This window comes from Elephas maximus, chromosome 16, assembly GCF_024166365.1.
Source record: "Elephas maximus indicus isolate mEleMax1 chromosome 16, mEleMax1 primary haplotype, whole genome shotgun sequence".
Taxonomy (NCBI): domain Eukaryota; kingdom Metazoa; phylum Chordata; class Mammalia; order Proboscidea; family Elephantidae; genus Elephas; species Elephas maximus.
Genome location: NC_064834.1, coordinates 82,665,566 through 82,692,630, shown reverse-complemented (window position 1 = coordinate 82,692,630; position 27,065 = coordinate 82,665,566). Strand labels below are relative to the sequence as shown.

The 27,065-nt window shown below is 49.9% G+C and overlaps 1 protein-coding gene across 1 annotated transcript; it reads right to left on the bottom strand.

Annotated features, from left to right (window-relative positions):
- ADGRA1 (adhesion G protein-coupled receptor A1) lies at window positions 1-27,065 on the bottom strand. The gene is made up of 3 exons (XM_049855987.1): window positions 26,941-27,065; window positions 1,815-1,913; window positions 1-1,192 (listed from the first exon to the last, which is right to left on the bottom strand). Exons 1-3 carry the CDS (start codon window positions 27,048-27,050, stop codon window positions 1-3), a joined length of 1,401 nt encoding a protein of 466 aa, XP_049711944.1. The 5' UTR covers window positions 27,051-27,065.

The window sequence follows — 27,065 nt, the reverse complement described above, 5'->3', positions numbered from 1 at the left end:
CTACACGGTGGTCTCATTCCTCCAGGGCCCCGTGCGAATGTTGCCCGTGCTGTCAGCGCCGTAGGGCAGGCCCTCGAGCACTGCACCCTTGAGCGCTCCGTTCTGCCCGGGGCCACCGAAGGGCAGGGACTGTGTCCTGCGGAGCATCTCAAAATGGGCCGAGCCAAGGGCTGGGCCGGGCCGCGGGGCGCAGCCGTGGAGCGCAGCGCAGTTGCCGTTGCCCTCGGGCTGGCTGGCCACAGGGAAGGGGTCCCCTTGGGGGCAGCAGGCCAAAGTGTGCGCGCCGGCTGGGCCCTCCAGCGAGCTGGGGGGACTGTCCGTGCGCGAGCTGTGGGGGCTGCCGTCCAGGCTGGACGGGATGTGGTAGGCATACTCGTGCTCGGCTGCTGGTGGCCGGCCGAAGAAGGGCGGCTTAGTCCTGCCCTGGAGGCACCGGTGCGGGTGTGGGCCGCGCCTGAAGGCGTCTTCACCGCTACAGGCAAAGGCATCCTCGGCGCTGCCTCCCAGGGCCTCCTCCTGCATCAGCTGCTCGCAGTGCATCTTGGCGCAACAGGGCGTGACCTGCGACAGACAGTGGGCGTGGCCCTGGGCGGCCTGCAGGTTGGTCATCTTGCAGCGGCCAGAGGACGGGTGGCCACAGTCCACGTGACCCGGGTGTGGTGAGTTCTGCAGGCAGTCCCCGTTGGCGCCGGGCTGCATGGCCCCGGCGCGCCTGCGGGCGGGGCGGCAGGACCACCAGCAGTGCCACACATCCTCGCGCTTGGCGCAGTGGTGGATGAGCACGAAGAGCCCCAACGTCACGCAGAAGGCCCCGTACAGGCAGCTGAAGACCATGTCCAGGAAGTGGCCCTGCGACACGGCCAGCGCCCCGAAGGCCCAGGTGGCGGTGAAGAGGAACAGCGTGAAGGCGGCAGCGCGCAGCTGCGCTTTGAAGGAGTGCTCATTCTGCAGCAGCGATGCTGCGGGGCCGTCGCAGCTGGGCCCTGTGCCGGGCCCTGCTCTGTGGCCGTGGCCCACTTGCGGAGCTGCCAGCCGCTGCTGCTCCTCGGTCCGCTCCCGCAGTTCGTACCTGCACTCGGGGTGGCGGCGCAGCTGGACGTAGGTGCAGAGGAAGTATGCGCAGGTGACCAGGGCGATGAAGGCAGCTGGCCCGTAGAAGGCACCCAGGCTGGGCTCCCAGGCCATCCAGCAGCTGTGGGAAGGAGAGTGGTTAGGTCCTGTGGCCTAGCCCCAAAAGGAAAGACCTGCAGCTGCAGAGGGAACCCGCGGGTCTGTCTGCCACCTCCTGGGGCTGCCTCTTTCCTAGAGAGTCACCTCCCTCTGCCAACCCCCTGAGCATTAGGCTGTCCTTTCTCTCCCTCCTCTGCAAGGGCCATAGCCTGAAGCTAGCTAGGCTGGCTACAGCCTCTGCCTTGTGGGGTTGAAGGTGGTGGTGAGTCCTTCTAGCTCAGGATGAGGAGAGAGGGGTCAGGCGGGGTCTTCACCTCCCTAGAAAGTAGGTTCAATGGCCTGAGGGTTTGGAGGGTCAGCTAAGGCTGTGCCCATGACCTTAGCCTGGAGGGGTGGCCACTGGGTGTGAGCGTGAGGAAGGCCCCACTACAGGGCCAGGTGGGGAGGACCCTTTGCTGGAAGATCAGGAGGCAGCTCCAATGCTCAGGTGGGTGGGGCAGAGGGGTGGGAGGCGGCCACTGCTGGTCAAGGAGGCACATCCTGTAGGCGGAAATCTGGTGTCAGGGGCTGGGCTGCACCTCTGTTCCTGTGGGGGAGCCTCAGTGGGCTGTCCCATCGCCACCTTCTGCAGCCCAGATACTCACTATGCAGCATCCCCATCTTCGGTCCCATAGTTCCTGATGTTTGTGGCGGCTGTGACCCCACAGATGATGAAAGGCACCCCTCCACTGATGAGATAAAACCTGCCAGAAGAACAGAGCCACACTTACCCCCTCTGAACGCAACTGGGTAAACAGGTGGTCTGAAGTCCTGCCAGCACCTTGTCCCCCAGTATTGGCTTCTCCTCCCTCCTCCTCTGCTGCTGTGCCATGTGCACTGATGACCCTGGGTAGGGCCACAGCATGGGGTGGGGAGCTGTGTGCTTCCCACGATGGGCAGGACAGGGACCACAGTGGATGCTGTGGTGCTGCCCAGACCCACCTTCAGGATAGGGCCGCTCATTCCTCTGCTGCAGGGACCTGGCTGCTGATGGTTCTCAGCTAAGCTCCTCTTTGGGAACTGGCCTCAGCCAGCGTCCAAGGTCCCATGCCCTCCTGTGGGCAGCAGTGGCCAGGGACTGGCCAGTTTAGGAGATTAAAGGCCCCAGAGCCTCAGGACAGGGCACTCTGAAGGGCCCCCAGCTCCTCCTGGGATCATTGAGGCTTTTGTTGCATTTGTATCATAGCCCAACTTACTGTCCCAGAAAACAAATAGTAAAATAGAGGCCTAAATCCAACCATTTCAAAATTACATTAAAACTTAGCAGAATAAGCACGCTGATTAAAAAGTGGAGATTGTCAGAATAGATAAAAAGCATGTTAAAAATCTATATCTTATCTACTTATCTATCCGGAAACCCTGGTGGCATAGTGGTTAAGAGCTATGACTGCTGACCAAAAGGTCAGCAGTTTGAATCCACCAGGTGCTCCTTGGAAACTCTATGGGGCAGATCTACTGTGTTCTGTAGGGTCGCTATGAGTCGGAATTGACTCCATGGCAGTGGGTTAAGGGGGTTTTATTTATCTATCCATTTATTTATTTATTGCTGATCACAGTAGAAACACTTTAAATGTAATGACACAGATAGGTTGAAACGAAATAGATGAAAAAGATATGTGGTGCAAACCATAAACCTAAGAAGGCTAAAATAGACTTTAAGATGAAATAGACTTTCATAATGATCTCAGTATTAATTCATTAGGAAAACATTATAACCATAACTATGTGTCAAATAAAAGAATTTAAAACATGTGGAACAGAAATTGACAAATTAAAGGGAGAAGTAGACAGTTTTAAGATTATAGTTGGTGATTAAAACACCTGTCTCTCAGCAATTGGTAGAACAACTAGATGCAAGACCAGTATAAAAGCATGAAGGATCTGGACAATACTACAAACCACTTTGACCTAATTGTTGCTCATCAAGCACCACAGCTAACTACTGTACAACACACACTCTTCCCAAGTACACACTGTTGTTCACTGTGGTAGGCCAGGTGATGGTCTGTAAAAAAATTCTCAACAAATTTAAAAGGCTTGAAGTCATACAAGGAATATTCTATGACCACAATGAAATTAAAATAGAAATGAATAACAATAAGATAACTAGGAAAACCACACATATTTGGAAATTAAACAAAGTACTTCTAAATCATTCATGGATCAAAGAAGAAATCACAAAGGAATTTGGAAAATATTTTTAAAAGAATAGTCTTAGGCTGGGTTTTCTAGAGAAGCAAAACCAGTGAAGCAAAACCCGAGAGAGATTGATTCATCTCAAGGAAACGGCTCAGGTGGTTGTAGAGGCTGGCAAGTCCTAAGACTAGGGGTCAAGTGTCAGGCTGGGGGCCTCTCCTGATTCATGTAGCTGCAGGGGCTGACGAACCCAAGGTGGGCAGATCAGATGGCAGGCTCACAGGCTGCAGAGGATGAGGAATCCCAGATCAGCAGGTAAGCTGCTAGCTCCAGTTTCAACTGCCATAGGTCAGGTTATGACAAGCTGGATGCAAAATCCAGAGTGGGAGCCTTGCTGGAACATCCATTTATATACTGGAGGCAGGCCACACCCCCAAGGAAACTTCCTTTCAACTGATTGGCTGTTCATAGCAGACCTCATCATGGAGTTGATTACAACATAAGTGCCAAATTATAACTGTCAAACCACTGAGAATCATGGCCCAGACAAGTTGACACACAACCTTAACCATCACAGTCCACCCCTTGTCAACCTGGCATCTATACACATCTCCTCAAACCATACACAAAAATAAAGACAATTACAAAGTCATACTTGCACCTAACATAATACAATGAACATGCATACAACCAAAAACACACCAAACCTGTTTACATCTTATAAGGGAAGAAAATAAAAATTTTTAATGTAAACATACAAGGCAGAAATACTCATAACAACTACAGTCCTCATTTCTGCAACTGGTCATGTATTTAGAACTACCTTCTTCTACCACGCATTCTGTATTCCCTTTACCCTCAGCAATCACCTCAGCTGATCATGGTTCTTTCCCTGGTGGGGTGACCCAGACTTTCCTTCCTGAAGGGTCTGGTCCATTAGTAGTCGTGTCGGAATTGGGTTGCTCCGGATTTCCATTGACTTTAATCACAGGGCACGGTAGTACTAAGAGACACTCTAAGGGATCTCCTGCATTCCAGGCATATTCTTCTTTACCTCCATTATGTAGTTTCAATCCGATTTCCTGTTGGTAATTAGGATCAGGTAACTCCCTTCTTTGCCTGTTGATCCAGAGGCATAAGGAGCCCAAAGGGGCCGGGTGGCACTCTTAACTTCCAGTTCAACAGAGTCAGTGATATGTCTCCAGATGGGAGCATTCCACCCTTTGGAAGTAAGACCTATAGACCCACAGAGCACAGGGTCACAGAGATAGGAAACAAAAATTTTGCCAGTGAGTCACTAGGGATAATAATGCATGGTGTCACTCCCATTTCCACCCCTTGATTCCTGGACCCATGAGTCCTGGCTGTAGGGGAAACAGCAGCATATATTGGAAGCTGGTTTAGATTATGTACAGCCTCCTGGAGAACACTGCCCCAACTCTACAAGGTATTGGCACCTAACTGCAATCATAATTGTGTCTTTAGAAGGCCATTCCATCATTCTATCAAGCCAGCTATTCAGGATGACAGGGAACATGGTAAGACCAGTGAATTCCATGAGGATGGGCCCATTGCTGTACTTCATTTGCTGTGAAGTGAGTCCTTTAATCTGAGACAATGCTGTGTGGGATACCATGACAGAGGATAAGGCATTCCATAAGTCCATAGATGGTAGTTTTGGCAGTAGGATTGCATGGAAGGAAGGCAAATCCATATCCAGAGTAAGTGTCTATTCCAGTAAGAACAAAATGCTGCCCTTTCCATGATGGAAGCAGTCCAGTATAATCAAGCTGACACCAGTTTGCTGGCTGATCATCCCTAGGAATGGTGTCAGTGTTGGTCTCTGCTGCTGGCCAATTGGGCACTTAGCAGTGGCTATAGCCAAGTCAGCCTGGGTAAATGGAAATTCATGTTGCTGAGCCCATATATAACCTCCATCCCTGCCACTGTGGCCACTTGGGCAATGATGGGAGTGATTGAGGAAAGAAGATGACTGGTTTCCACAGAACATGTCATCCTGTCCACTCCAATGTTGAAATTCTCCTAACATGGGGTCACATTCACATGAGACACAAATATCTTCACTTCTTTGGCTCATTTTTTTTAATCCACATAACTTTTTTTTTTTAATCCACATAAGTCTTACCCATACTTCCTAATCACAAATTTTCCAATCATGTTCTTTCCAAGTCCCTGACAATTCTGACACAGTCCATGAATCAGTATATAATCACACGTCTGGCCATTTCTTCTTCCAAGCAAAGGGAAAAACCAGGTTGACTGCTCAAAGTTCTGCCCTTGGGAATATTTCCCTTCGCCACTGTCCTTCAGGGAGGTCCCAGAAAAGGGCTGTAGTGCTACCAATGTCCACTTTCAACTGGTGCCTGCATATTATGCAGAACCATCTATAAGCCAGGCATGAGTTTTCCTTCTTAAGTCAACTGATCCTAAGTAACACCTCATGAGGCTGTAGGTGAAGACTGGGAGATGGAAGGTAATATGACAGGACTGAAGACCATGGGCATTTGCGCCACTTCCTCATGCAATTTATTTGTGCCCTCAGGTCATGCTTGGGCCCGATTTAATGATGGAGTGCTGCTGTGCATGTCTGACTTTATGACTCTGTAAGTCAGATAACATTCAGTTTATGATGGGTAGCTCAGGCCACATGATGACTTGGTGGCCCATGGTTAAGCATTCAGTCTCTACTAAGGCCCAGTAACAAGCCAAAAGTTGTTTCTCAAAAGCAGAGTAGTTATCAGCAGGGGATTGCAGGGCTTTGCTCCCAAATCCTAAGTGTCTGCTCTGTAGGGGCCTGCAAAAGACTCCAAAGGAGCTCTGATGGTGCAGTGGTTAAGAGTTGGGGTGCTACCCGAAAGGTCAGCAATTCAAATCCACCAGCTGCTCCTTGGAAACTCTATGGGGCAGTGCCACTCTGTCCTATAAGGTTGCTATGAGTTGGAATCAACTTGATGGCCAGCGGGTTTGGTTTCGGTAAAGACTCCCAACAGCATCCCTATCTTCCAGTGACACTACAAGCACCATTGAATCAGCTGGATCATATGGCCCAAGTGGCAGAGGGCTTGCCTGGCAGCCTGAACCTGTTGCAGAGCCTTCTCCTATTCTGTGCCCCACTCAAAACCAGTGGCTCTTTGAGTCATTTAATAAATAGGCAGCAGTAGCACACCCAAATGAGGGATATGTTGCTTCCAAGATCCAAAGAAGCCCAGCAGGCGTTGTGCTTCCATTACAGTTGTGGGAGGGGCCAAGTACAATAACTTACCCTTCACTTTAGAAGAAATATCTTAACAGGCCCCACACCACTGGACCTCTAGAAATGTCACCGAGGTAGAAGGCTCCTGAATTTTTGTGAGATTGAATTCCCACCCTCTAACACGCAAATGTTTACAAGTAAGTCCGGTGTCACTGATGTTTCTCACTTACTAGGTCTGATCAGCATAATGTAATGAATGTAATGGACTGGTGTGACGTCTTGTGGAAGGGAAAGACGAACGAGTTTCTTGCAGACTAAATTATGACATAGGGCTGGAGAGTTGACATGCCCCTGAGTTAGGACACTGAAGCTGTATTTTTGGCCTTGCCAGCTGAAAGCAAACTGCTTCTGGCAGTCCATTGAAAGTGGAATCAAGAAAAAGGCATTGGCCAGATCAATAGCTGCACACCTGGTACCAGGAGATGGATTAATTTGCTCAAGAAACCACATCTGGAACAGCAGCTGCAAATGGAGTCACCACCTGGTTAAGTTTACAGTAATCCACTGTCATTCTCCAAGATCCATCTCTCTTTTGCACAGGCCAAATAGGCAAGCTGAATAGGAATGTGGTGGGAATCACCACCCCTGCATCCTTCAAGTCCTTGGTGATGGAAGAAATCTCTGCAATCCCACCAGGAATGAGGCGTTGCATTTGGCATATTATTTTCCTAGGTAGGGACAATTCTAATGTCTTCCACTTGGCTTTTCCTACTGTTAATAGCCCTTATTCCATTTGTCAGGGATCCATTGTGAGGGTTCTGCCAGTTGTTGAGTATATCCATTTCAACTATGCATTCTGGAACTGGGGAAATCATTACAGGATGGATTCGGGGACCCACTGGACCCCACAGTGAGATGAACCTGAGCTAAGAATCTCTTAATAACCTGACCTCCAAAAGTCTCCATCCTGCCTCGTGGGCCACAGTAACATTTGTGTCTCCTGGAATTAGTGTCAGTTCAGAGCCACTGTCTGGTAATCCCCCCAAAGTCTGATTATTTCCTTTTCCTCACTGAACGTTCACTCTTGTAAAAGACTGTAGATCCCGTTAGGGGAAGGCTGGGAGAAAGATTAACAGTATAAATTTTTGACAGTGTAGTGGGGTCCTTCCTCAAGGGACCCAGCCTGCCCTTCATTCAAGGTTCTGTGGGTCTATAAACTGGCTTAAGCCTGGGAATTGATTGAGGGGCTGTGACTCTCAGTTCTGGCTAGACTCTTGTTCATTTGAACTAGAATTCTTCTGCTTGTGCAGATCAAGTAAATATTTAGTAGATTTCCCATCTCTTTCACCCCTAGGGGGCACCATGACTAAGTAGCCAATGCCATAAGTCCATATAAGTCAGACTATTCTTATTACTGCTTTGACTACTCTGTCCATTATTGTAATCACGCCCTCCCTGTCTTTGTCAATTGAGTGCCACCACTCGGACCCTACTACCACAAGGCCCAGTCAGCACCTTTGTAGTTAGGTGTCTTAATTCAGTTAGGGCAGTCCCCACTGTCAAATCTGACTAACATGAAATAGCAACCACAGCAGTCTTCCAGGATGCTCTGGCTCCCTTCCCAAGTTTGTTCCTCACCATAGTGGTAAAGGTGTGTCCACTAGGCACTCCATGTGTGGGTCTATGGGTCTAACCTGATAAATCCACTCTAACATGCCAATTACTCAAGTTTTTAGATACCTTCTTCTATAATATACCAAGGCTGGTCTGGCACTTCAATTTGATTTCATATAGGCCACTGTGCAATCCATGCTTCAGCAAACCAACCAAATAAACTTAGATTCTTTCATAACCTCTTGAGCTAAAACATTGAATGAAGTATCTGTGCTTTTTCTTTTTTTGTGCTTAGTAGACCCATATTAATAAACTTCAACTGATCCAGCTTATGTTTCTTGCACTATTATCCCACATCCCCCTTGATAACCATTCCCACAAATATTCCCCAGGTTTCTGTTTGTACATCTTAGAAAAGTCAAGCAGTTCTTTTGGAGTGTAGTATACCTTCTTCTGGGTCACACTTTGTACTTCACCTTTTGGGGCTCGCTGTTGCTATGAGTTGGAATCAACTTGATGGCAATGGGTTTTTTTTGGGAGGGGGACACTTAAGTCTAGTTATTGGTCTAGAAGCAAAAATGGGTGGTAGGAATGTGCTCTGAGAACATTCGGCAATGTTTTGTAAGGCATCTTTCTCAAGGGATACACCAGGCAATGACTCAGATGCCTCCCCAGGTGATGATTCAGATGCCATCCCAGGCAATATTTCAGACAAAGACTCTTCAGGCACAGCTGGGTTAACCTTATCAGATGGGGATAGAGGGCCTTATGGTTTTACTAAGGAGGGTGGCTTAGCTAAGATGGAGTAATCTCTTCAGGTGGGAGTGAGAGGGCTGGTTCTGTTGGCAGGAATGATTCAATGGAATTTAGGAGCTCAGCTTCCTGATTATCTGCCCATGTGTCCCCATTCCAAGTTTCAGGATCTCATTTCTTTTCAATCAATGCCATCACTTTAAACTTCAGACACGATTTGAGTTTGGGAATTCATCGGCATTGTAATTCAGCCACTCTTATGATAAGACCCTGAGTTTGGTTTTTGGCAATATCAGCTCTGTTACTACAAGAAATAATGTTTTCTTTCAGTTCTCAAGTGGCAAATTTGAGGCCATTTATGCTGTGCTTGAGCTGTGACTCTGAAGTCCTGAGCTCATCTCTTTCTTTCACCAGTTTTTAAAAATGAAAATAGGACCAATCAACCCTCTTCTTTATACTTCTCATTCTGAAAAATTTGTAGAAGTATCAAACATGTGATCATGCAGAGTCTCACCTCTCACCAATACTTGATCTATCAGTGGTGAAATTTTTTGTATTTCTATTGTCACCTCATGCCATAGATTAGCAGTGTCCTCTTTACTACTGGAAGGAGAGTCATCAACATCTTTAAAACTAACCAGATTTGAGGACCAATTTAGAAAACTTATCTTTACAATTTTGTTTCTCTAGAACCACTCTCAGTACTCAGTCTTAGGCTGAGTTCTCTAAAGAAGCAAAACCAGTAAAAAAAAAAAAAAAAAAATATATATATATATATATATACAGAGAGAGATTTATCTCAAGAAAATGGATCACACAATTGTAGAGGCTGGTAAGTCCCAAGTCCGTAGATCAAGTGTCAGGCTGGAGGCTTCTCCTGACTTACATAGCTGCAAGAGTGATCGGCAGGTCAGGTGGTAGGCTGCTGGTTCACAGGCTTTGGAGGCTGTCGAATCCCAAGATCAGCAGGTAAGCTGTTGACTCAAGTACCAAGAACTGGGGCTCAGATGATGCTGAGCCAGATGCAGGATCCAGAGTAAGAACTTTGCTGGTTATTGTGTTGTTGTTAGGTGTTGTTGAGTCAATTCCGACTCATAGTGACTCTATGTACTACAGAATGAAACACTGCCCAGTCCTGTGCCATGCTGACAATCATTGTTATGCTTGAGCCCATTGTTGCACCCACTGTGTCAATCCATCTCATTGAAGGTCTTCCTCTTTTTCACTGACCCTCTACTTTACCAAGCAAGAAGTCCTTCCCCAGGGACTGATCCCTCTTGATAACATGTCCAAGGTATGTAAGATGTAGTCTCGCCATCCTTGTTTCTAAGGATCATTCTGGTTGTACTTCTTCCAAGACAGATTTGTTCATTCTTTTGGCAGTCCATGGTTTATTCAATATTCTTCTCCAACACCACAATTCAAAGGCATCAATTCTTCAGTCTTCCTTATTCATTGTCTAGCTTTTGCATGCCTATGATGTGATTGAAAATACTATGGATTGGGTCAGGGGCACCTTAGTCTTCAAGGTGATATCTTTGCCTTTCAACATTTTAAAGAGGTCTTTCACAGCAGATTTGCCCAAGGCAAGGTGTCTTTGGATTTCTTGACTGCTGCTTCCATGGGTGTTAATTGTGGATCCAAGTAAAACGAAATCCTTGACAACGTAAACCTTTTCTCTGTTTATCATGATGTTGCTTATTGGTCCAGTTGTGAGGATTTTTGTTTTCTTTACTTTGAGGTATAATACATACTAAAGGCTGTAGTCTTTGATCTTCATCAGTAAGCGCTTCAAATCCTCTTCATTTTTAGCAAGCAAGGTTGTGTCATCCGCATAATGCAGGTTGTTAACGAGTCTTCCTCCAATCCTGATGCCCCGTTCTTCTTCCCACAATTCAGCTTCTTGGATTATTTGCTCAGCGTACAGATTGAATAAAAAAAAAAAGATTGAATAGGTATGGTGAAAGGATAAAACCTTGATACACACTTTTACTGACTTTAAACCAAGCATTATCCCATTGCTCTGTTTGAAAAACTGCCTCTTGACCTATCTACAAGTTTCTCATGAGAACAATTAAGTGTTCTGAAATTCCATTCTTTGCAATGTTATCCATAGTTTGTTATGATCCACACAGTCAAATGCCTTTGCCTACTCAATAAAACACAGGTAAACGTCTTTCTGGTATTCTCTGCTTTCAGCCAGGATCCATCTGACATCAACAATGATATCCCTGGTTCCACCTCCTCTTCTGAATCCAGCCTGAGTTTCTGTCCTCTCCCTGTTGATATAATGCTGCAGCCGCTTTTGAATGATCTTCAGGAAAATTTTACTTCTGTGATATTAATGATATTGTTCTATAATTTCCACATTCTGTTGAATCACCTTTCTTGGGAATAGGTGCAAATATGGATCTCTTCCAGTCAGTAAGCCAGGTAGCTTGTCTTCCAAATTTCTTAGATTAGATGAGTGAGTGCTTCCAGAGCTGCATTTGTTTGTTGAAACATCTCAATCGATATTTCATCAATTCCTGGAGCCTTGTTTTTCACCAATGCCTTCAGTGCACCTTGGATTTTGTCCTTCAGTACCATTGGTTCTGATCATATGCTACCTCTTGAAATGGTTGGACGTCGACCAATTCTTTTTGGTATAATGACTCTATGTATTCCTTCCATCTTCTTTTGATGCTTCCTGCATCGTTTACTATTTCCCCATGGAATCCTTCACTATTGCAACTCTAGGCTTGAATTTTTCTTCACTTCCTTCAGCTTGAGAAATGCCAAGTGTGTTCTACCCTTTTGGTTTTCTATCTCCAGCTCTTTGCACATGTCATTATAATACTTTACTTTGTCTTCTTGAGCCATCCTTTGAAATCTTCTGTTCAGTTCTTTTTTACTTCATCATTTCTTCCTTTTGCTTTAGCTACTCAACTTTCAAGGGCAAGTTTCAGAGTCTCTTCTGACATCCATTTTGGTCTTTTCTTTCTTTCTGTCTTTTCAATGACCTCTTGCTTTCTTCATGGATGTCCTTGATGTCATTCCACAAGTCATCTGGTCCTCAGTTATCAATGTTCAACGTGTCAAATATATTCTTGAGATGGTCTCTCAATTCAGGTGGGATATACTCAGGGGTGTACTTTGGCTCTTGTCAACTTCTTTCAATTTTCTTCAGTTTTCACTTGAACTTGAGTATGAGCAATTGACGGTCTGTTCTGCAGTCTTCCGATGGCCTTGATCTGACTGATGATATTAAGATTTTCCATCGTCTCTTTCCACAGATGTAGTTGATTTGATTCCTGTGTATTCCATCTGTTGAGGTCCACGTGTACAGTTGCCATTTATGTTGGTGAAAAAAGTTATTTGCAATGAAGAAGTCGTTGGTCTTGTAAAATTCTATCATGAGATCTCCAGCATCGTTTCTATCACCAAGGCCATATTTCCAACTACTGGTCCTTCTTCTTTGTTTCCAACTTTCAAATTCCAATCGCCAGTAATTACCAATGCATCCTGATTGCATGTTCAATCAATTTCAGACTGCAGAAGTTGGCAAAGGTCTTCAGTTTCTTCATCTGTAGCCTTAGTGGTTGGTGTGTAACCTTGCTGGAACATCTATTTATATACTGGAGGCAGTTCACACCCCCAAATAAACTTCTTTTCAACTGATTAGCTGCTTGTAGCAGATGTCATCATGGAGTTGATTACATCACTATATGACTGCCAAATTGCATCATCACATAACTGCCAAAAAAAACGCCAAACTATATCACAATTGCCAAGCCACTGAGAATCATGGCTCAGCCAAACTGACACACAACCTTAACCATCACAGAATGATAAAGAAAATACAATACATCAAAATTTCTGGGATACAGCTAAGGCAGCCCTTAGAAGGAAATTTATAGTTTTAAATGCTTACATCAGAAAAAAGGAAAGGTCTGAAATTCAGCAACCTAAGATTCCACCCTTGCAACCTGGGAATATAAAGAGCAAAAATAAACCCAGAGGGAAGGTGATAACAAAGATAAGAATCAAAATAAATAAAAAAAGAAAATAAACAATAGTGACAATTATGAAGTCCAGAAGTTGATGCTTTGAAAAGATCCACAAAATTATCAGCCTCTAGCTAAAATGATGAGGAAAAAAGAGATAGGATGAAAATGGCCAATACCAAAAAAAGAGGGGATATTACTACACATTCTACGGATGTTAAAAGAATCATGAAAGTCTGATGTAAATAATTTTATGCCAACAGACTCAGCAACTTAGTCGAAATGGATAAATTCTTTGGAAAAAGACAAATTACAAAAATTGAAACAAGAAGAACTAGAAAATCTGAATATTCTGTATCTAGTGAAGAAGTTGAACTTAATATAAGAAAACGTATAACAAAGATAACTTCAGGCCCAGGCAGTGTAGTTGGTACATTTTATCACGCATTTGAGGAAGAAGTCACATCCATCTTACATCTTTCTTTTTCAGAAAATAGAAGGGACACGTGCTAACTCATCTTATGAGGTCAGCCTAGTCCCAGGATCCAAACCTGACAGACATTGACAAGAAATAGAAAATTCCCTTATGACATTTCTCTTGAACACAGAAAAATTTCTAAAAATACATTAGCAAAAAAAAACCTAGAAAGTTTATAAACAGGATAATACATCATGACTAAGGTTTATCGCAGTAATACAAGGTTAGTTTGTCCCTCAAGAAAATCAATCAACGCTGTTCAACATATAAACAAAGTGGAGGAGAAAACCTTATGATCATTTAAATAGACACAGGAAAAGTGTTTGACAAAATTCAAAGTACATTTATCATAAAAAAAATCTTAGAAAAGTAGGAGTAAAAGGAAATTCTACCAATTTATTAAAATACAGCTAGGAGAAACCTAAGGTCCCTGGGTGGAAAAAATGTTCTGCGCTCAACTGCTAATCTAAAGGTTGGCAGTTCAAACACACCCACTGGTACCCTGGAAGAAAAGTCTGGCAATCTGCTTTCTTTAAGGTTACAGCCAAGAAAACCTTACGGAGCAACTCTACTCAGTAAACTCATGGAATTGCCACGAGTCACAACCAACTCGACGGGAACTAACAACGAGAACCTGCAGCTAATGTCATGCTTTCTGATGGGATATGAAATTTTTCCTCTTTAGGATTGGGAACAAGGCAAGGTTGTCCCTCGCACTGATTCTATTAAACATTGTCCTGAAGACCCTAGCTGTTATAATAAGGCGAACAAAAGAAACAAAGGCTTCAGATAGAAAAGAAAGAAGCAAAAAGGTCTCGTTTGCAGATGACTGATTACGTGGACAGCTCTGTGGCATCTACAGAACAACTACATTTAAACCCGGGAGAGCTGGAACTCAATGAGACTGCCTTGCTTTTCTGAGTTTCAAAAGTTTTCCACCTTTGATAGGGTGCAGCCTTACCACTTTTCTATTGCTCTCTATTAGTGGAAAATATTTGAGTTTTTCCTTCTCCGACAGGTTTCCACCTTACACAGTTTCCAGCTTTCATCAGTTTTGTTGTACTAGAACTGATTAATGAATTTAGGAAGGTGCAAGGTTAATGCATAAATATCAATTATATTTTTATAGATTAGCAGGAAATCATTGGAAAATGAAACAAGAATGATATTTACAATGACATCAAAAACACAACCCTAGTTGTCATCCCAGCAGATTCTATTTTTGTAAAAGTTGACCAACCAACCCTCAAATCTATATGAAAATGTAAAGGACTCAGAATATCCAAAGCCATTTTGGAAAACAGAAGCCAAGTTAGAGGATTCACATCGTGTGACTTTGAGACCTATTACTGGGCTTCCATGGGGGAGTCCTTGGGAGACACACAGATAAGCTCTTGGCTACTAGTTGAAAGGTTCACTGTTTGAACCCAAAGATCACAGCCATGAAAACCCTGTGGAGCACGGTTCTACTCTAACACACTTGGGGTTACAACTAGTTTTTGTTTTTTTTTAATAAAGCTTCCATAATCACAACAGTGTGGTGTTGAAGAAAGGACAACCTGATAAAGGGAACAGGCTAGGATCCAGATATAGACCCACAGTTACACAGCCATTGACTCTACAGAGGCACCACGCCTTTTTAACCTTCATTCACACTGTGAAAAAAAATTGATTCAGGATGGATTATAGCCCTGCGAGTAAAAGTTAAAACCATAAAGTGTTTAGAGGAAAACACAGGAGAGTATCTTTGTGACATAAGAAGAAGGAACACCTGTAAACAAATATTGAAATCTGTTGGATGCCAAAGTGTTTGGGGGACGTTGTGATGTTTGCAGTTTACGTTGAAATGTATAAAAATAAGGTGGATTGGGGAATAGATGGGGGGGAGGACAGTAAGATGTTAATAGTAGGGTGTAGGTGGTGGGGTGCAGGGGTGTTCACTGTAAAATTCTTTCTGTATGTCTGAAAATTTTCACAATAAAGTGTTAGGGAAAGCGGGGAAAACCCATCTGGACTCTTCCCTGAGCATCTCCTCTAGAGAAGAATATTCTCAGCCTAGAGAATACAGATTCCACCCAGAACTCCTCAGACACTTCAGGAGGGCAGCTGGGCACCAGCGGAGGAGTAGGGGGCCCTGGAGACCTGACCTGAAGGTGAGCCCACCCAGGCCACTGGGCTGCTCTGACTTCTCCTGACGTCACACTGGGTGGCACTCCTGTGGGTGACGTGGGCAGAGAAGAGAGGGTTCCCCCTGCAGCATCTCCCATCCCCGGAACCCCCGGGCCTCAGTCCACATCCCTTCGGGGTGATAGAGCCCCCAGGGATCCACCTGGTTTTCAGTGCCCTGCAGCCAGGTAGGAGGGGTTTGGAAGTCCCAGGCTAAGATGTCCAGTGTCCTTGGAGATTTGTGAGCAGCTTCCAAGCCTCTGCCAGTGACTGTGGACTGCGGGTCAACCCCACGGATGGCCTCCTTACCCCCACCAAGCCCCAGGCTGCTGAGCAGGGACAGAGGGCCTGTGGCCACACAGTACCTAGTATGGACAGCAGGGGGCGCAGGAGGTCTTCGAGGGAGCACTTCACTTTCCCTGCATTCACTCTGCTGATCCCAGGACCCAGAGACTTCTCTGCCGGTGGCTGTGGCCACACCCTCTCACCTGAGTTCTGAGCCCCAGCCTTGGGCGGGGGAACCCAGTAAAACCCAGTGCCGTCGAGTGGATTCCGACTCATAGCGACCCTACAGGACAGAGTAGAGCCACCCCATAGAGTTTCCAAGGAGTGCCTGGTGGATTTGAACTGCTGACCCTTTGGTTTGCAGCCAGGCTCCAATTCCCCTTCCCTGCACCTGCCCTCAGCCTCCTAGAATTCTTATACGTCAGTTTCTCCCTCAGCCTTTTATACCCATCAAATGCCCCTGTTCATATTCGGCTGGGCCCGATGTAGTCACAAGGGTCCTTTTAAGTGGAAGAGGGAGGCAAGAGGGCCAGCCAGAGCGGGCCTGGAAGATGCCACGCTGCTGGCTCTGAGGATGGAGGTGGGCTCACAGCCAGGAGTGCAGAAGGCATCTCCAAACAAAAGCCAAACCCATTACCATCAAGTCCATTCCAACTCGTAGCGACCTTATAGGACAGAATAGAACTGCCCCGTATGGTTTCCAAGGAGCACCTGGTGGATTTAAACTGCCCACCTTTTGGTTAGCAGCCTTAGCTCTCAACCTCTACGCCACCAGGGTTTCCAAGGCAGCTCCAGGAGCTGGAAAAGGGAGTAGGTCCTCCCCAGGAGCCTCCGACGGAGCCTGCCCTGCCACACCTTGATTATACCCTTAAGACTCGTTTTTGACTTCTGACCTCCAGAACCCTAAGATAATGGATTTGTGTTGTTTTAAGCCACTGAGGGTGTGGTAGTTGGTTACAGCAGCTCTGGCACACTCACATAGCCCCCAAGCACACATCACACAGGGAGATGGACATACGGCCCTTGGCAGCACTGCCCCCACCTATGGGGAGCAATGAGCAAACCACGCTGTCCTACAGCCCACCCACATTGCACAGCAAGGGGCTACCTGGAACTACAGTCAGTGCATATACATGAACGGATCTTAAGAAACTGTGTGCAGTGCCAGAAACCCATCAGAAATGGTATCGAGTGAGTGATTCCCCATAGACGCAGCTCGAGACCAGTCCAGGCTGACCTCGAATAGGAAACCTGAAGCAAGGCAGGAACACGTTCTCAAGCCCAGGCCACGTGTGGGCTCTGCTGTGCGCGAGGCTGGTGGAAGCAGCGGGTCCAAGTACACGCAGAAGCAAGTGCTCCCGCTCAGTCGGACGGCAGGTGTTCAGTGTCTTGTCAAGCGCTGCAGTCTCGGTCACTCAGGTGAACGCTCTGTTAATGGTTAGTTGGTGGACAACCAGCTCGAGCCCACTGGGGCTTCTAACTTTCAACTCGACGGGCCTTTCCCGAACCAGCCGTCATATTTTAAATGGGCGTTTGTTTAAGAATTGTACCTCTGTGTTTTTACAACCAGTAATTAGTAACCCTCTGGAGCTGCATTTAAACATCCAACTCTGAGACATTCAGCTGACCGCCTCCCAGCTGCGCGCTAGTGCTGCCCAGCAGGCCACATCACTCCGCCTCTAAAGTTCCAGGACGTGGCCCGACAGTGAGCACATCGCTGTGGGCTTGGCCACTGGAGCTGGAGGAAAGGATGGGCTTTGTGGGCTTGTGAGGTGCTGCGAATCCAGTTCTATAAACTTGCCAGGAGCACTCCCGAAGACCCACCCCCACAGATGAGGTTCTAGGGGCTGGGAGATAGGGTTCCCCAAACACTTGAGTCACATGGTGGCAAAGAGCCTCACCAAAAGGAGGAAAATGTGGAATTTTAGGGGAGACCCAGAATTTTAGTGGAGGAGAAAGAAGCCAGGACAGTGGAGAATTGAACAGTGTGCTATTTAGCCTTTGAGCCCTGAGCTGTTCTTGCCATTAGGCATGGGGGTGGGGGGGGGGTGGTGGGGAGAAGGGGCTGGGAGAATACAGGGGCATTGAACTTCCTGCAATCATGGCTGCCAGCTATGCTCCACCACCTCTTGGGCAACTTGTGCTTAGGACATTGTACTTTATGTAAGGCTGAGTCACAGATCACAAGCACTGGCCTCGAAGCAAACCCCAATTCTGGAAAGTTCTGCTAGTGAGGCTGTGAGTAAGGCCTCATGCTGTCAGGGGCTGGGGTGCTGCTGGGCCACCCACCCTTACTGGGAGGTACTGGCCCCAGACACTCTGGCAGAAGACAAGGTCAGCCTGGTGGTGCTGCCTGGGTCCCTTCCCCTTTGCACATGCCCACACTTTCGTAACCCCCAGCCCTGAAGCAGCCTTCACCCCTTGGACCCAGTGCTCAACCAACCAGAGGTGCTGGAGGAGCAGCAATGTCTGGGATGTATGGGTTGTAAGAGGGGCAGGCAGGGGCCAAGGGGATGCCAAGATCCCATCCTGGGGCTGGATGGGGGTGGTCTCAGAGGCTGGGAGCAGAGGGACGTGGCACACTTTCCCGAGGACAGTGCGGGGAGAGGGGCTTTTCATCTGATCCCCTCCCCAAGGGGTGGTTGATCTGTGGTGGGTTCAGCCCTGCTCAGTGACACCTTGCCCATCCCTTGCTGGGAGACATTAGGGTTTCCCAGGCTTACTTAGGGGGCGCCCTTGTTGGGCTTCTTGAGAGGGCTGTGGCCAGAGTTCACCTGGCTGCTTCTCCCTTGGGAGGGCTGTGGCCAGAGCTCACCTGGCTGCTTCTCCCTTGGGAGGAGTGTGGCCAGAGCTCACCTGGCTGCTTCTCCCTTGGGAGGAGTGTGGCCAGAGCTCACCTGGCTGCTTCTCCCTTGGGAGGAGTGTGGCCAGAGCTCACCTGGCTGCTTCTCCCTTGGGAGGGCTGTGGCCAGAGCTCACCTGGCTGCTTCTCCCTTGGGAGGGCTGTGGCCAGAGCTCACCTGGCTGCTTCTCCCTTGGGAGGGCTGTGGCCAGAGCTCACCTGGCTGCTTCTCCCTTGGGAGGAGTGTGGCCAGAGCTCACCTGGCTGCTTCTCTCTGCCTCTTTGGTGAAAGAGGGTTAAGTGGGGGGCTGCTGTGGGGTTCCTGGTTCCAGGTGAGCAGACACTGCTGCCGGCAGGGGGTCTTGGCTGCTGCATTCTCACTGCGTGCACCTGGAGGCTGGGCCATTGGATCTTCTGAGGTCCTTGTCCAGGGCTCTGGGTGAGTGTGAAGCACCCTGTACATAGGCACGGCTGAGAGGCCCAAGTGGCCCTGACTCTTCTGGCCGCTGTGATCCCAGCTCACACGGGGAGGTGGCTTGTCCCAAGGACTGGTCCCCAGGCATGCATTCCACGTGGAGAAGGAATGGACTCACCCTACTGGCCATGCCCAGGTCGAGGGCCCGAGGGCTCCCCGCTCTGAATGGCCTCTGAGCCAGGCCTACCTTGGCCATGAGCCCCCAGGGGCCTGTGGTCCTGGTGTGCACCCAGCCTGCGTAGGCTTTGGAATTTCTCTGTGGCTGAGGAGGGGCTCCTCATTGAGGGACCCTCCCTTTAGGAACTATGCCTTCCACTGGCAGGAACATGTCTGTGTCAAGTGCCTGACTCTCACTGGGTACTGGATGAGAGAGTGAATAAATGAATGAAAGCACTCTCTTCCTGCTGGGCTCATGATGTCCCTTGTTTAAATGTCTTGCTGCTAGTTCAACTATTTTTCAAACAGAAAAACCACCAGCAGACCTTAAATAATAGGAAATGATTTGGGTGTACTATATTAGAAAGGGCAAAACAGATTGCAAAATTAGGACATAATTACATGTAGCTAAATTGGGAATTAGTCCCTGAGCTTCTATTAAATTGAAACGAGAACTCTGTCTGCTGCTGGGGTGGCTTTTCTTTGGCCGACAGAGGAGCAGGAGATGTGGGCAAGTCATACTCAGAGACCCTCCTTAAATCAGGCTGACCAGGGGGATTAGGAGGGGAGGCACCCCCCGGGCAGCCCAGCCCACCTGAAACCTCTGCCATTTCAGCCACATCCTTGGGCAGTTAATTTAACAAGTGCTGAAATGAAGCCCATGGAGCGGTATGGTTAGGAGCAGTGTGCTCAGGGACCTTTGGTTATTAAATTATTCTTCAATACCTGCTGTGATAGAACCCTGGTGGCACAGTGGTTAAGAACTATGGTTGCCAACCAAAATGTCAGGAGTTCGAATCCACCGGCCACTCCTTGGAAACCCTATGGGAGCAGTTCTATTCTGTCCTATAGGGTCACTATGAGTCAGAATCTACTAGATGGCAATTTTTTTTTTTTTTTTTTTAGAGTTACCTGCTACAGTGATAAGATTGGGCAGTCAAACTGAAAGCATACGAAGACATGTGGTTCTAACAGAAGTTAAAAGAGAATCCAGGAAAATGACAAATCTAGATTCTGAAGTTTTGCTGTAAAGTCCTATGCAACTTATGGTCTTTCAGAAATGGGTGCCGAACCATTTACCCTTGTTTTTGGGAAGAGGTCAGCTCAGAGTCATGATTTCCACCCTTGTTCTCTTTCTTTCAGTGTTTCTTGCCACTCTGGGGGCTGCGCACTGAGGCCTGGCTCACAGGACTTGGCGCCTACAAACAGTGCATGCCCCAAACCTCTGCACACAAGACCCTCCTCCATGTGGGGCCGGTCCTGGCTCTCAGGACACAGGGGAGATGGGACCCCCATCATGTGGGTGGTCAGAGTGAACCTCCATCTAGTAAGCTGTGAAAAAAAATCCTCACGTTGCCACATATCTCCCTCCACAGACTTAGGAGCAAGGCAGATAAAGGCCACAAAGCTAATTAAGCTGAAGAATTCTGGGGCTCCATGGCTGCTTCCTCAATCTCTGGGGCAAGGCTCAGGGTTTCTCCGCTCCTGGAATGAGCCCTAGTGAGAGGACAGAGCTCCGGACAGCACTGGGGGCCTTAGGAGGACCAGCCTCTGCTGCGGACCAGGTCCCTTCCTAGACAGAGGGGTCCACCACAGTTAACTGGCTGCATCAGCCCAATGCTCAGCAAGGATGCTTTACTTTAGGGCTTTTTTTTGGTCAGGAGAGTCAGCCTGTGAAATGCCTACTGGCTCTGAGTCCTGCAGTACTTTTTATGGGTATGTTTCCTCTGAAAATTCTCTGAAATGGCCTTGGTTTTCCCAAAGGATGAGAAGAGGGGCGAAGCAGAGAACCGACATGGAGGGCAGGTGAACCCGAGCGGCAATCCCCGCAGGGCCCCCGATGTGACCAGGGACATGCGAGATGGGACACGTCGACATGGATCCCCGATGGCATCACCTGAGTTCAAACAGGAGCGTCTCATAGGCACCTGTGTCCTTTTATCCCTTGTTTGAAAGCTCTCCACACTGCATGGGGACACAGGCTGCCTCATCCTCAAACAAGGACACAAGCTTTGGGCCAACACCCCGGCTGAGATCTGCCGCCCATGGGGCACCTGGCTTTGCATTGGCAGGAGGGTGTCGGCATTCTGCTCAGAGGTCCAGCCCAATGTGACAGCCTGCCTGATGGCAGGAGGTGTTGGGCGTCTTTCCCCCAGGACCGCCGGGTTCTTGGGACCTTGGATCTGAGTCTCTGTTGATGATGATGGTGTGCACGGGGTCAGGAATGCAGAAAGGACGCCTGTTTCGGGGCAGATGGGCAGAGCTGCTCTGATATGGGTGCTTCTAGTAGAGGAAGAGTGGGCGGAGACCGTCGGGGGGGAGTTGCCCTGGGGCACATTGGGGGCAGAGGGGCATGTGGGCACAGGCGTGTGGGGACAGGCATGTGGGCACAGGTGTGCACATGGGTTTAAAGAGGTGGCAGAGAGGGCCGGGAGCAGCTCCCTGGGACTGGTGGTTGGGTGGGCACTGCCCAGGCTCAGCAGGGGTGGGTGGTGCTGGCTGGTGAGCAAGGGTGGGTGAGGGACACACCTGTTGATGGGGAGGGGAAGGAATGGCAAGAGCCCAAGTGGTGTGCTGGCAGGAGGCGCCGGGTGGCTCTGATGTGTTTAGGAGGAGAGATTGGCATGGTGGGCTGGGTGGAGGTGGAGTGAGATGATGACAGGCTTCCGGACAGGGCTCTGGGTGGATGGTGGTGCCTCCCCAGGACGGAAGGGCACAGGAGACAGGTCTGTCTAGGAGAGGAGGAAGGGGCCCTCCCTGGACACATGGAGCCTGAGGTGCCTTTGGACAGGATGTGCAGATGTCCAGACATCAGGGACATGGGGCTCGGGTGCTGCAGAGACAGGCCTGGCTGGGATGGGAGCAGTGGCGGCTGTCAGCGACCAACCATTGACCTTCTGGTGAAGGCCTTTCCCACCTGCGTGGGCACAGACACGCTGCCCCAGCACCGACCACCCTGACGTGTAGACATGGACGTGTCTCATATGTGCTCCACACAGCACAGACGGGCAGAGACCGCCGACAGGAGCAGGGGCCCACTCACTGGGGGCTCAGCTGGGGGTCAGCACCCAGGAGAAGAGACAGGCCTTCTCAAGAACACCTTCCAAGTTGTGTCCCATGGAAAAACATGGGGGAGAGGGGCCCCTTGAGACCGAAGGTGGGCCCACTGTGAAAACCATCAGTGTTTCCTGCAGGCCAAGTGGACAGAGAGGTGTCTTTAGGCTGCTACTGAGTGAGGGGTCTGGAGGGTTATGCCTGGCATGTCTTCTCATGGACTGGACTTTTTAAGAGGCCAAACGGGATGGATGAGTTTCCATGGCGTGCTTCCCCTGCCCTGGCTCCTCAGCATGGCTCCACCCCTGCCCACACGTGACAGGTACACTGCTACTTAGCGCGCAGCAGACTGGAAGCTGCGGCACCTTGGAACAGACCATTCCTGAGTCCCCTGTGATGCCCAAAGCGGGGGAGATGTAGCTCCAAGGCCAGGACCTGACCTGCCAGGGGTGTGGGAATGCCAGCCACTTGGAATTGATGCTGTGTGCCCTCTGGAGACGGGAGGAACCCTTCTGACGGTGGGTGGGGCAGCCCACCTTCTGGTCAGTCTCCACGCCCTCTCCAGGTGAGCTCAGGTAGAGGCGGATCCAAGAATTGCTGCCCTGTTTGGTCAGGGACAGTGAGTCATGGAGGCTATGGGGAGGGGCCTCGCCTGCTGTCACAGGCACACCAAGACCCGCCAGAGCCTGTGAGTGTGACCCTGTTTTGAATTCCACTGAAGTCCTGGAAAATTCTGCAGGCTTCCGCCTGGGTTCCTTATGTGTCCCAGACATTTTTTTGCATCTTCTTTCTGATCTGTTATCACTAGGGGGTGCTCAGAGCCGGGTCACTGGGGGAAATGGAAATGCTGTCCCCCCAGACCTCCTGGTGGAATTTCCAGCACCAGTCCAGGTGACAAAGTTGGCACTGATTCAGGGGTGAGAAGACTGAGGCACAGCTGGACTCTCCAGGTCTTGGTGGCTGAGCTTTCGGATGGTGGATGACCATGGGGGAAGTCTGCCTGCCGAGAGCCCAGGCCTCAGGGCTGAGACACACCACGCCCCGCACCTGTCTGACGCGACAGCTCCTCCTAACTCTCAGGGACTCTTGTATATGCGGTCTCCTCCTGCATCCCTGCTTCCCTCCCAGCCTCTCCCCTAAACATTAGCACATCCTACCCCTGACCACCCTTTCCCACTCGCTCCCTCTTCTGCTCCACTCACTCCTTCTGCCCCTGGCCATCAGGTCCACTGCCCCATTGATGCCCTGTCCTGGTCCTTCCCACCAAACTCCACGTGGATGCTCGTGGGCCCTCCACGAGCACCCCCAGCTCGGTGTACCCTCCTCCTTCTTTGTCAGTCTCTGATAAGACGCCACACCTGGCAGATCCATCCTCTGACTTCTCCATGTCTGTCCTGCAGTGCTGAGCTTGGGGCAGAGACGCAAATACGCGTGGGGACTGTCTCATGTCAACTCCTGCCCCCCTTGAGTGGCCTTAGTGCCAGCAACCACCCAGCTGTTTTCCCAGCCCGTTCTCTCTCCTCTCCAACTCTTCCAAACCTTCTCTCTGCAACTTCACCCCTCCCCATCTTCACTATCATTTGATGGCCCCTGGAGAACTATGGCTATGCCCACACACCCGCTCACACCTGCTCACACCTGGATCATTCCCTTTAACATACAAACAAGCTGTAATTTCTTCCACCTTACCATCAAAACACAAACAACCAAGGAGTCTGTCATTGTCCGTGGCCCGCGGGCCCCAACCCGTCTTGTCTGCATGTTGTGGATGTGATTCCTCAGTTCCAAGCCCCCAGCCCACTGACCCCAGCCTGCCATCTGTGAACCACAGCTGTGACTCCCCAGGTCTGAGCCCCCAGCCCACTGACCCCAGCCTGCCATCTGCGAACCACAGCTGTGACTCCCCAGGTCTGAGCCCACGGCCCACTGAGCCCAGCTTGCCATCTGCGAACCACAGGTGTGACTCCCCAGGTCTCAGCCCACAGCCCGCTGACATCAGCCTGCCATCTGTGAACCACAGGTGTGACTACCCAGGTCTCAGCCCACAGCCCGCTGACATCAGCCTGCCATCTGTGAACCACAGGTGTGACTCCCCAGGTCTCAGCCCCCAGCCCACTGACCCCAGCCTGCCATCTGCGAACCACAGGTGTGACTCCCCAGGTCTCAGCCCACAGCCCGCTGACATCAGCCTGCCATCTGTGAACCACAGGTGTGACTCCCCAGGTCTCAGCCCACAGCCCACTGACCCCAGCCTGCCATCTGTGAACCACAGGTGTGACTCCCCAGGTCCGAGCCCCCAGCCCACTGACCCCAGCCTGCCATCTGCGAACCACAGCTGTGACTCCCCAGGTCTGAGGCCACGGCCCACTAAGCCCAGCTGCCATCTGTGAATCACAGCTGTGACTCTTCATGTCCAAGTCCATGGCCCACTGACCCCAGCCTGCCATCTGCGAACCACAGGTGTGACTCTTCATGTCCAAGTCCATGGCCCACTGACCCCAGCCTGTCATCTTCGAACCACAGGTGTGACTCCCCAGGTCCGAGCCCACAGCCCGCTGACCCCAGCCTGCCATCTGTGAACCATAGGTGTGACTCCCCAGGTCCGAGCCCCCGGCCCACTGACCCCAGCCTGCCGTCTGTGAACCACAGCTGTGACTCCCCAGGTCTGAACCCACGGCCCACTGAGCCCAGCCTGCCATCTGTGAACCACAGGTGTGGCTTTTCAGGTCCAAGTCCATGGCCCACTGACCCCAGCCAGCCATCTGCGAACCACAGCTGTGACTCCCCAGATCCAAGTCCCCAGCCCGCTGACCCCAGCCTGTCATCTGCGAACCACAGGTGTGACTCCCCAGGTCTGGCCCATGGCCCACTGACCCCAGCCTGCCATCTGCGAACCACAGATGTGACTCCCCAGATCCAAGTCCCCGGCCCGCTGACCCCAGCCTGCCATCTGTGAACCACAGGTGTGACTCCCCAGGTCTGAGTCCACGGCTCACCGACCCTAGCCCACCATCCGTGCACTGTGGATATGATGCCCCAGGTCTGAGCCCACAGCCTGCTGACTGCAGCACCACCCACCCGACAGTATAATGTGCATTTGGAAAAAGGCACATAGGAAAAGAGCAGGACACTGTGTGGATCCACCCCACTCTTCCAAACACTAGGCAGGCTCTAGTCACTGACAGACACTTGAGAGGAGTTTTAAGCCCAGGGGACCTGGGGCACCCACAGGAGAGACAGGGTGATGGATCCCTGCTGCCTGGCCCTTCAGAGGGCAGAGGTGCTGCCCGGCTGGTTGCTAAGTGGCAACACATTTGCCGAATCAGAAAATCAAACAATATCAGACAATGCTCTGGGCAGAGATTACTGTATTTACTTGAACAACACAGTGCACTGTCTTATCTGCCTCAAATGAGACCTCCCGGTGGTGTTAGGACACACTGAGATGCCCGGAGCTGGCCAAGGCTCTGCCAGAGGGACTGGGTGCCATGGCCTTCACACATGAGCTACCTCGGCCAACAGTCATGAACCTCCAAGAAACCCACAATCGCCCAACATTCAGAGCAGCCTTCTGGCTGTGGGGCACCTTACAAAATGGTGTCACCCGAGAAAACTCAGCCAGCAGCTCAAGGCCAGGCCCTCGTGGGGCTCCCTTCCAGGGGAAGGGCCAGAAAGACACTGGGTGTGTTGGCGGATTTTGTGTGTCTACTTGGCTCTGGGGCCCAGCTGTTTGGTCAAAGGCTAGTCTAGATGTTGCTGTGAAGACATTTTGTGGACGTGATTATGGTCTTTCTACAGTCAGCTGATGCTAAGTAAAGGAGAAGACCCTTGGTGATGTGGGTGGGCCTGATTTAATCAGTGGAAGGCCTTAAGGTTTCCTGTAGAAGAAGGATTCTGCTCGAGGTCATAACATAGAAATCCTGCCAGGGTTCCCAGCCTGCCACCTGCACTATGAGTTTTGGACTTGCCAGCCCCACAGTCTCATCAGCCAGTTCCTCAAATTCATCTGTCTCTCTGCCTTCTGTTGTCTCGGAGAGCCCTGACTGCTACGTGGGGCTTATATACCGCACCTCCCGTGGGCTGGCCCCATGCTTAAGGTCTGCACGTGGACAACACATGGCGTTTACTGACTTAGGTGCTGGGGATTCCATCTTGACAAAGCAAAGCCCTTGCCCCAGGGGGATTTTGGGGTCCCCATGGCTACCAGGCACTTCCACCACTCCTGTCCCACGTCCTAGGAACCCTCCTGGACTGAGAAACATCCTGCCAGCCACTCCCATCCCACCTGGAAATGCATGATTGAGGAACTAGCAGGCCTGGGTGTCCTGGAGACCATGTGCAAACCAGCAACGCCCAGAGCACCCCACCACCTCCCACTTGGGGGGCTGTAGGCAGCCTCACCCCGCAGGAGGCATGTCCAGCACTTGGACCAGCTGGCTCCAGCCACAGTGACATGACCTATAGACCCTCTTTGCCCCCTGGTCCCTGTATGGCACCCTTGCTCTCAGGCCCTAGCCCAGGAAAGGGCTGGGGCCGGGCCCTCAGAGGTAGCTGCGCGAGTGGACGCTGTACCTGAGCAGTGGCTGCTTGGGGTAGGGTGGCCTGTCTGCACCGGTGCAGGGCGGGGCCTTCCTGGTCACCTGCTTGTAGATGTTCCTGGCGGTCACCCCGATCCAGAGCATGGTGGACAGCGTGCA

What these genes read in the sequence shown, in the direction of transcription:
- ADGRA1 (XM_049855987.1), bottom strand. Translation starts at nt 27,050, where the DNA reads ATGCTCTGGATCGGGGTGACCGCCAGGAACATCTACAAGCAGGTGACC. An exon ending in CCCAAGCAGCCACTGCTCAG is followed by an intron (nt 1,914 to 26,940) that starts GTACAGCGTCCA and finishes TTCTTCTGGCAG; the next exon opens with GTTTTATCTCATCAGTGGAG. An exon ending in GAAGATGGGGATGCTGCATA is followed by an intron (nt 1,193 to 1,814) that starts GTGAGTATCTGG and finishes TCCTTCCCACAG; the next exon opens with CTGCTGGATGGCCTGGGAGC.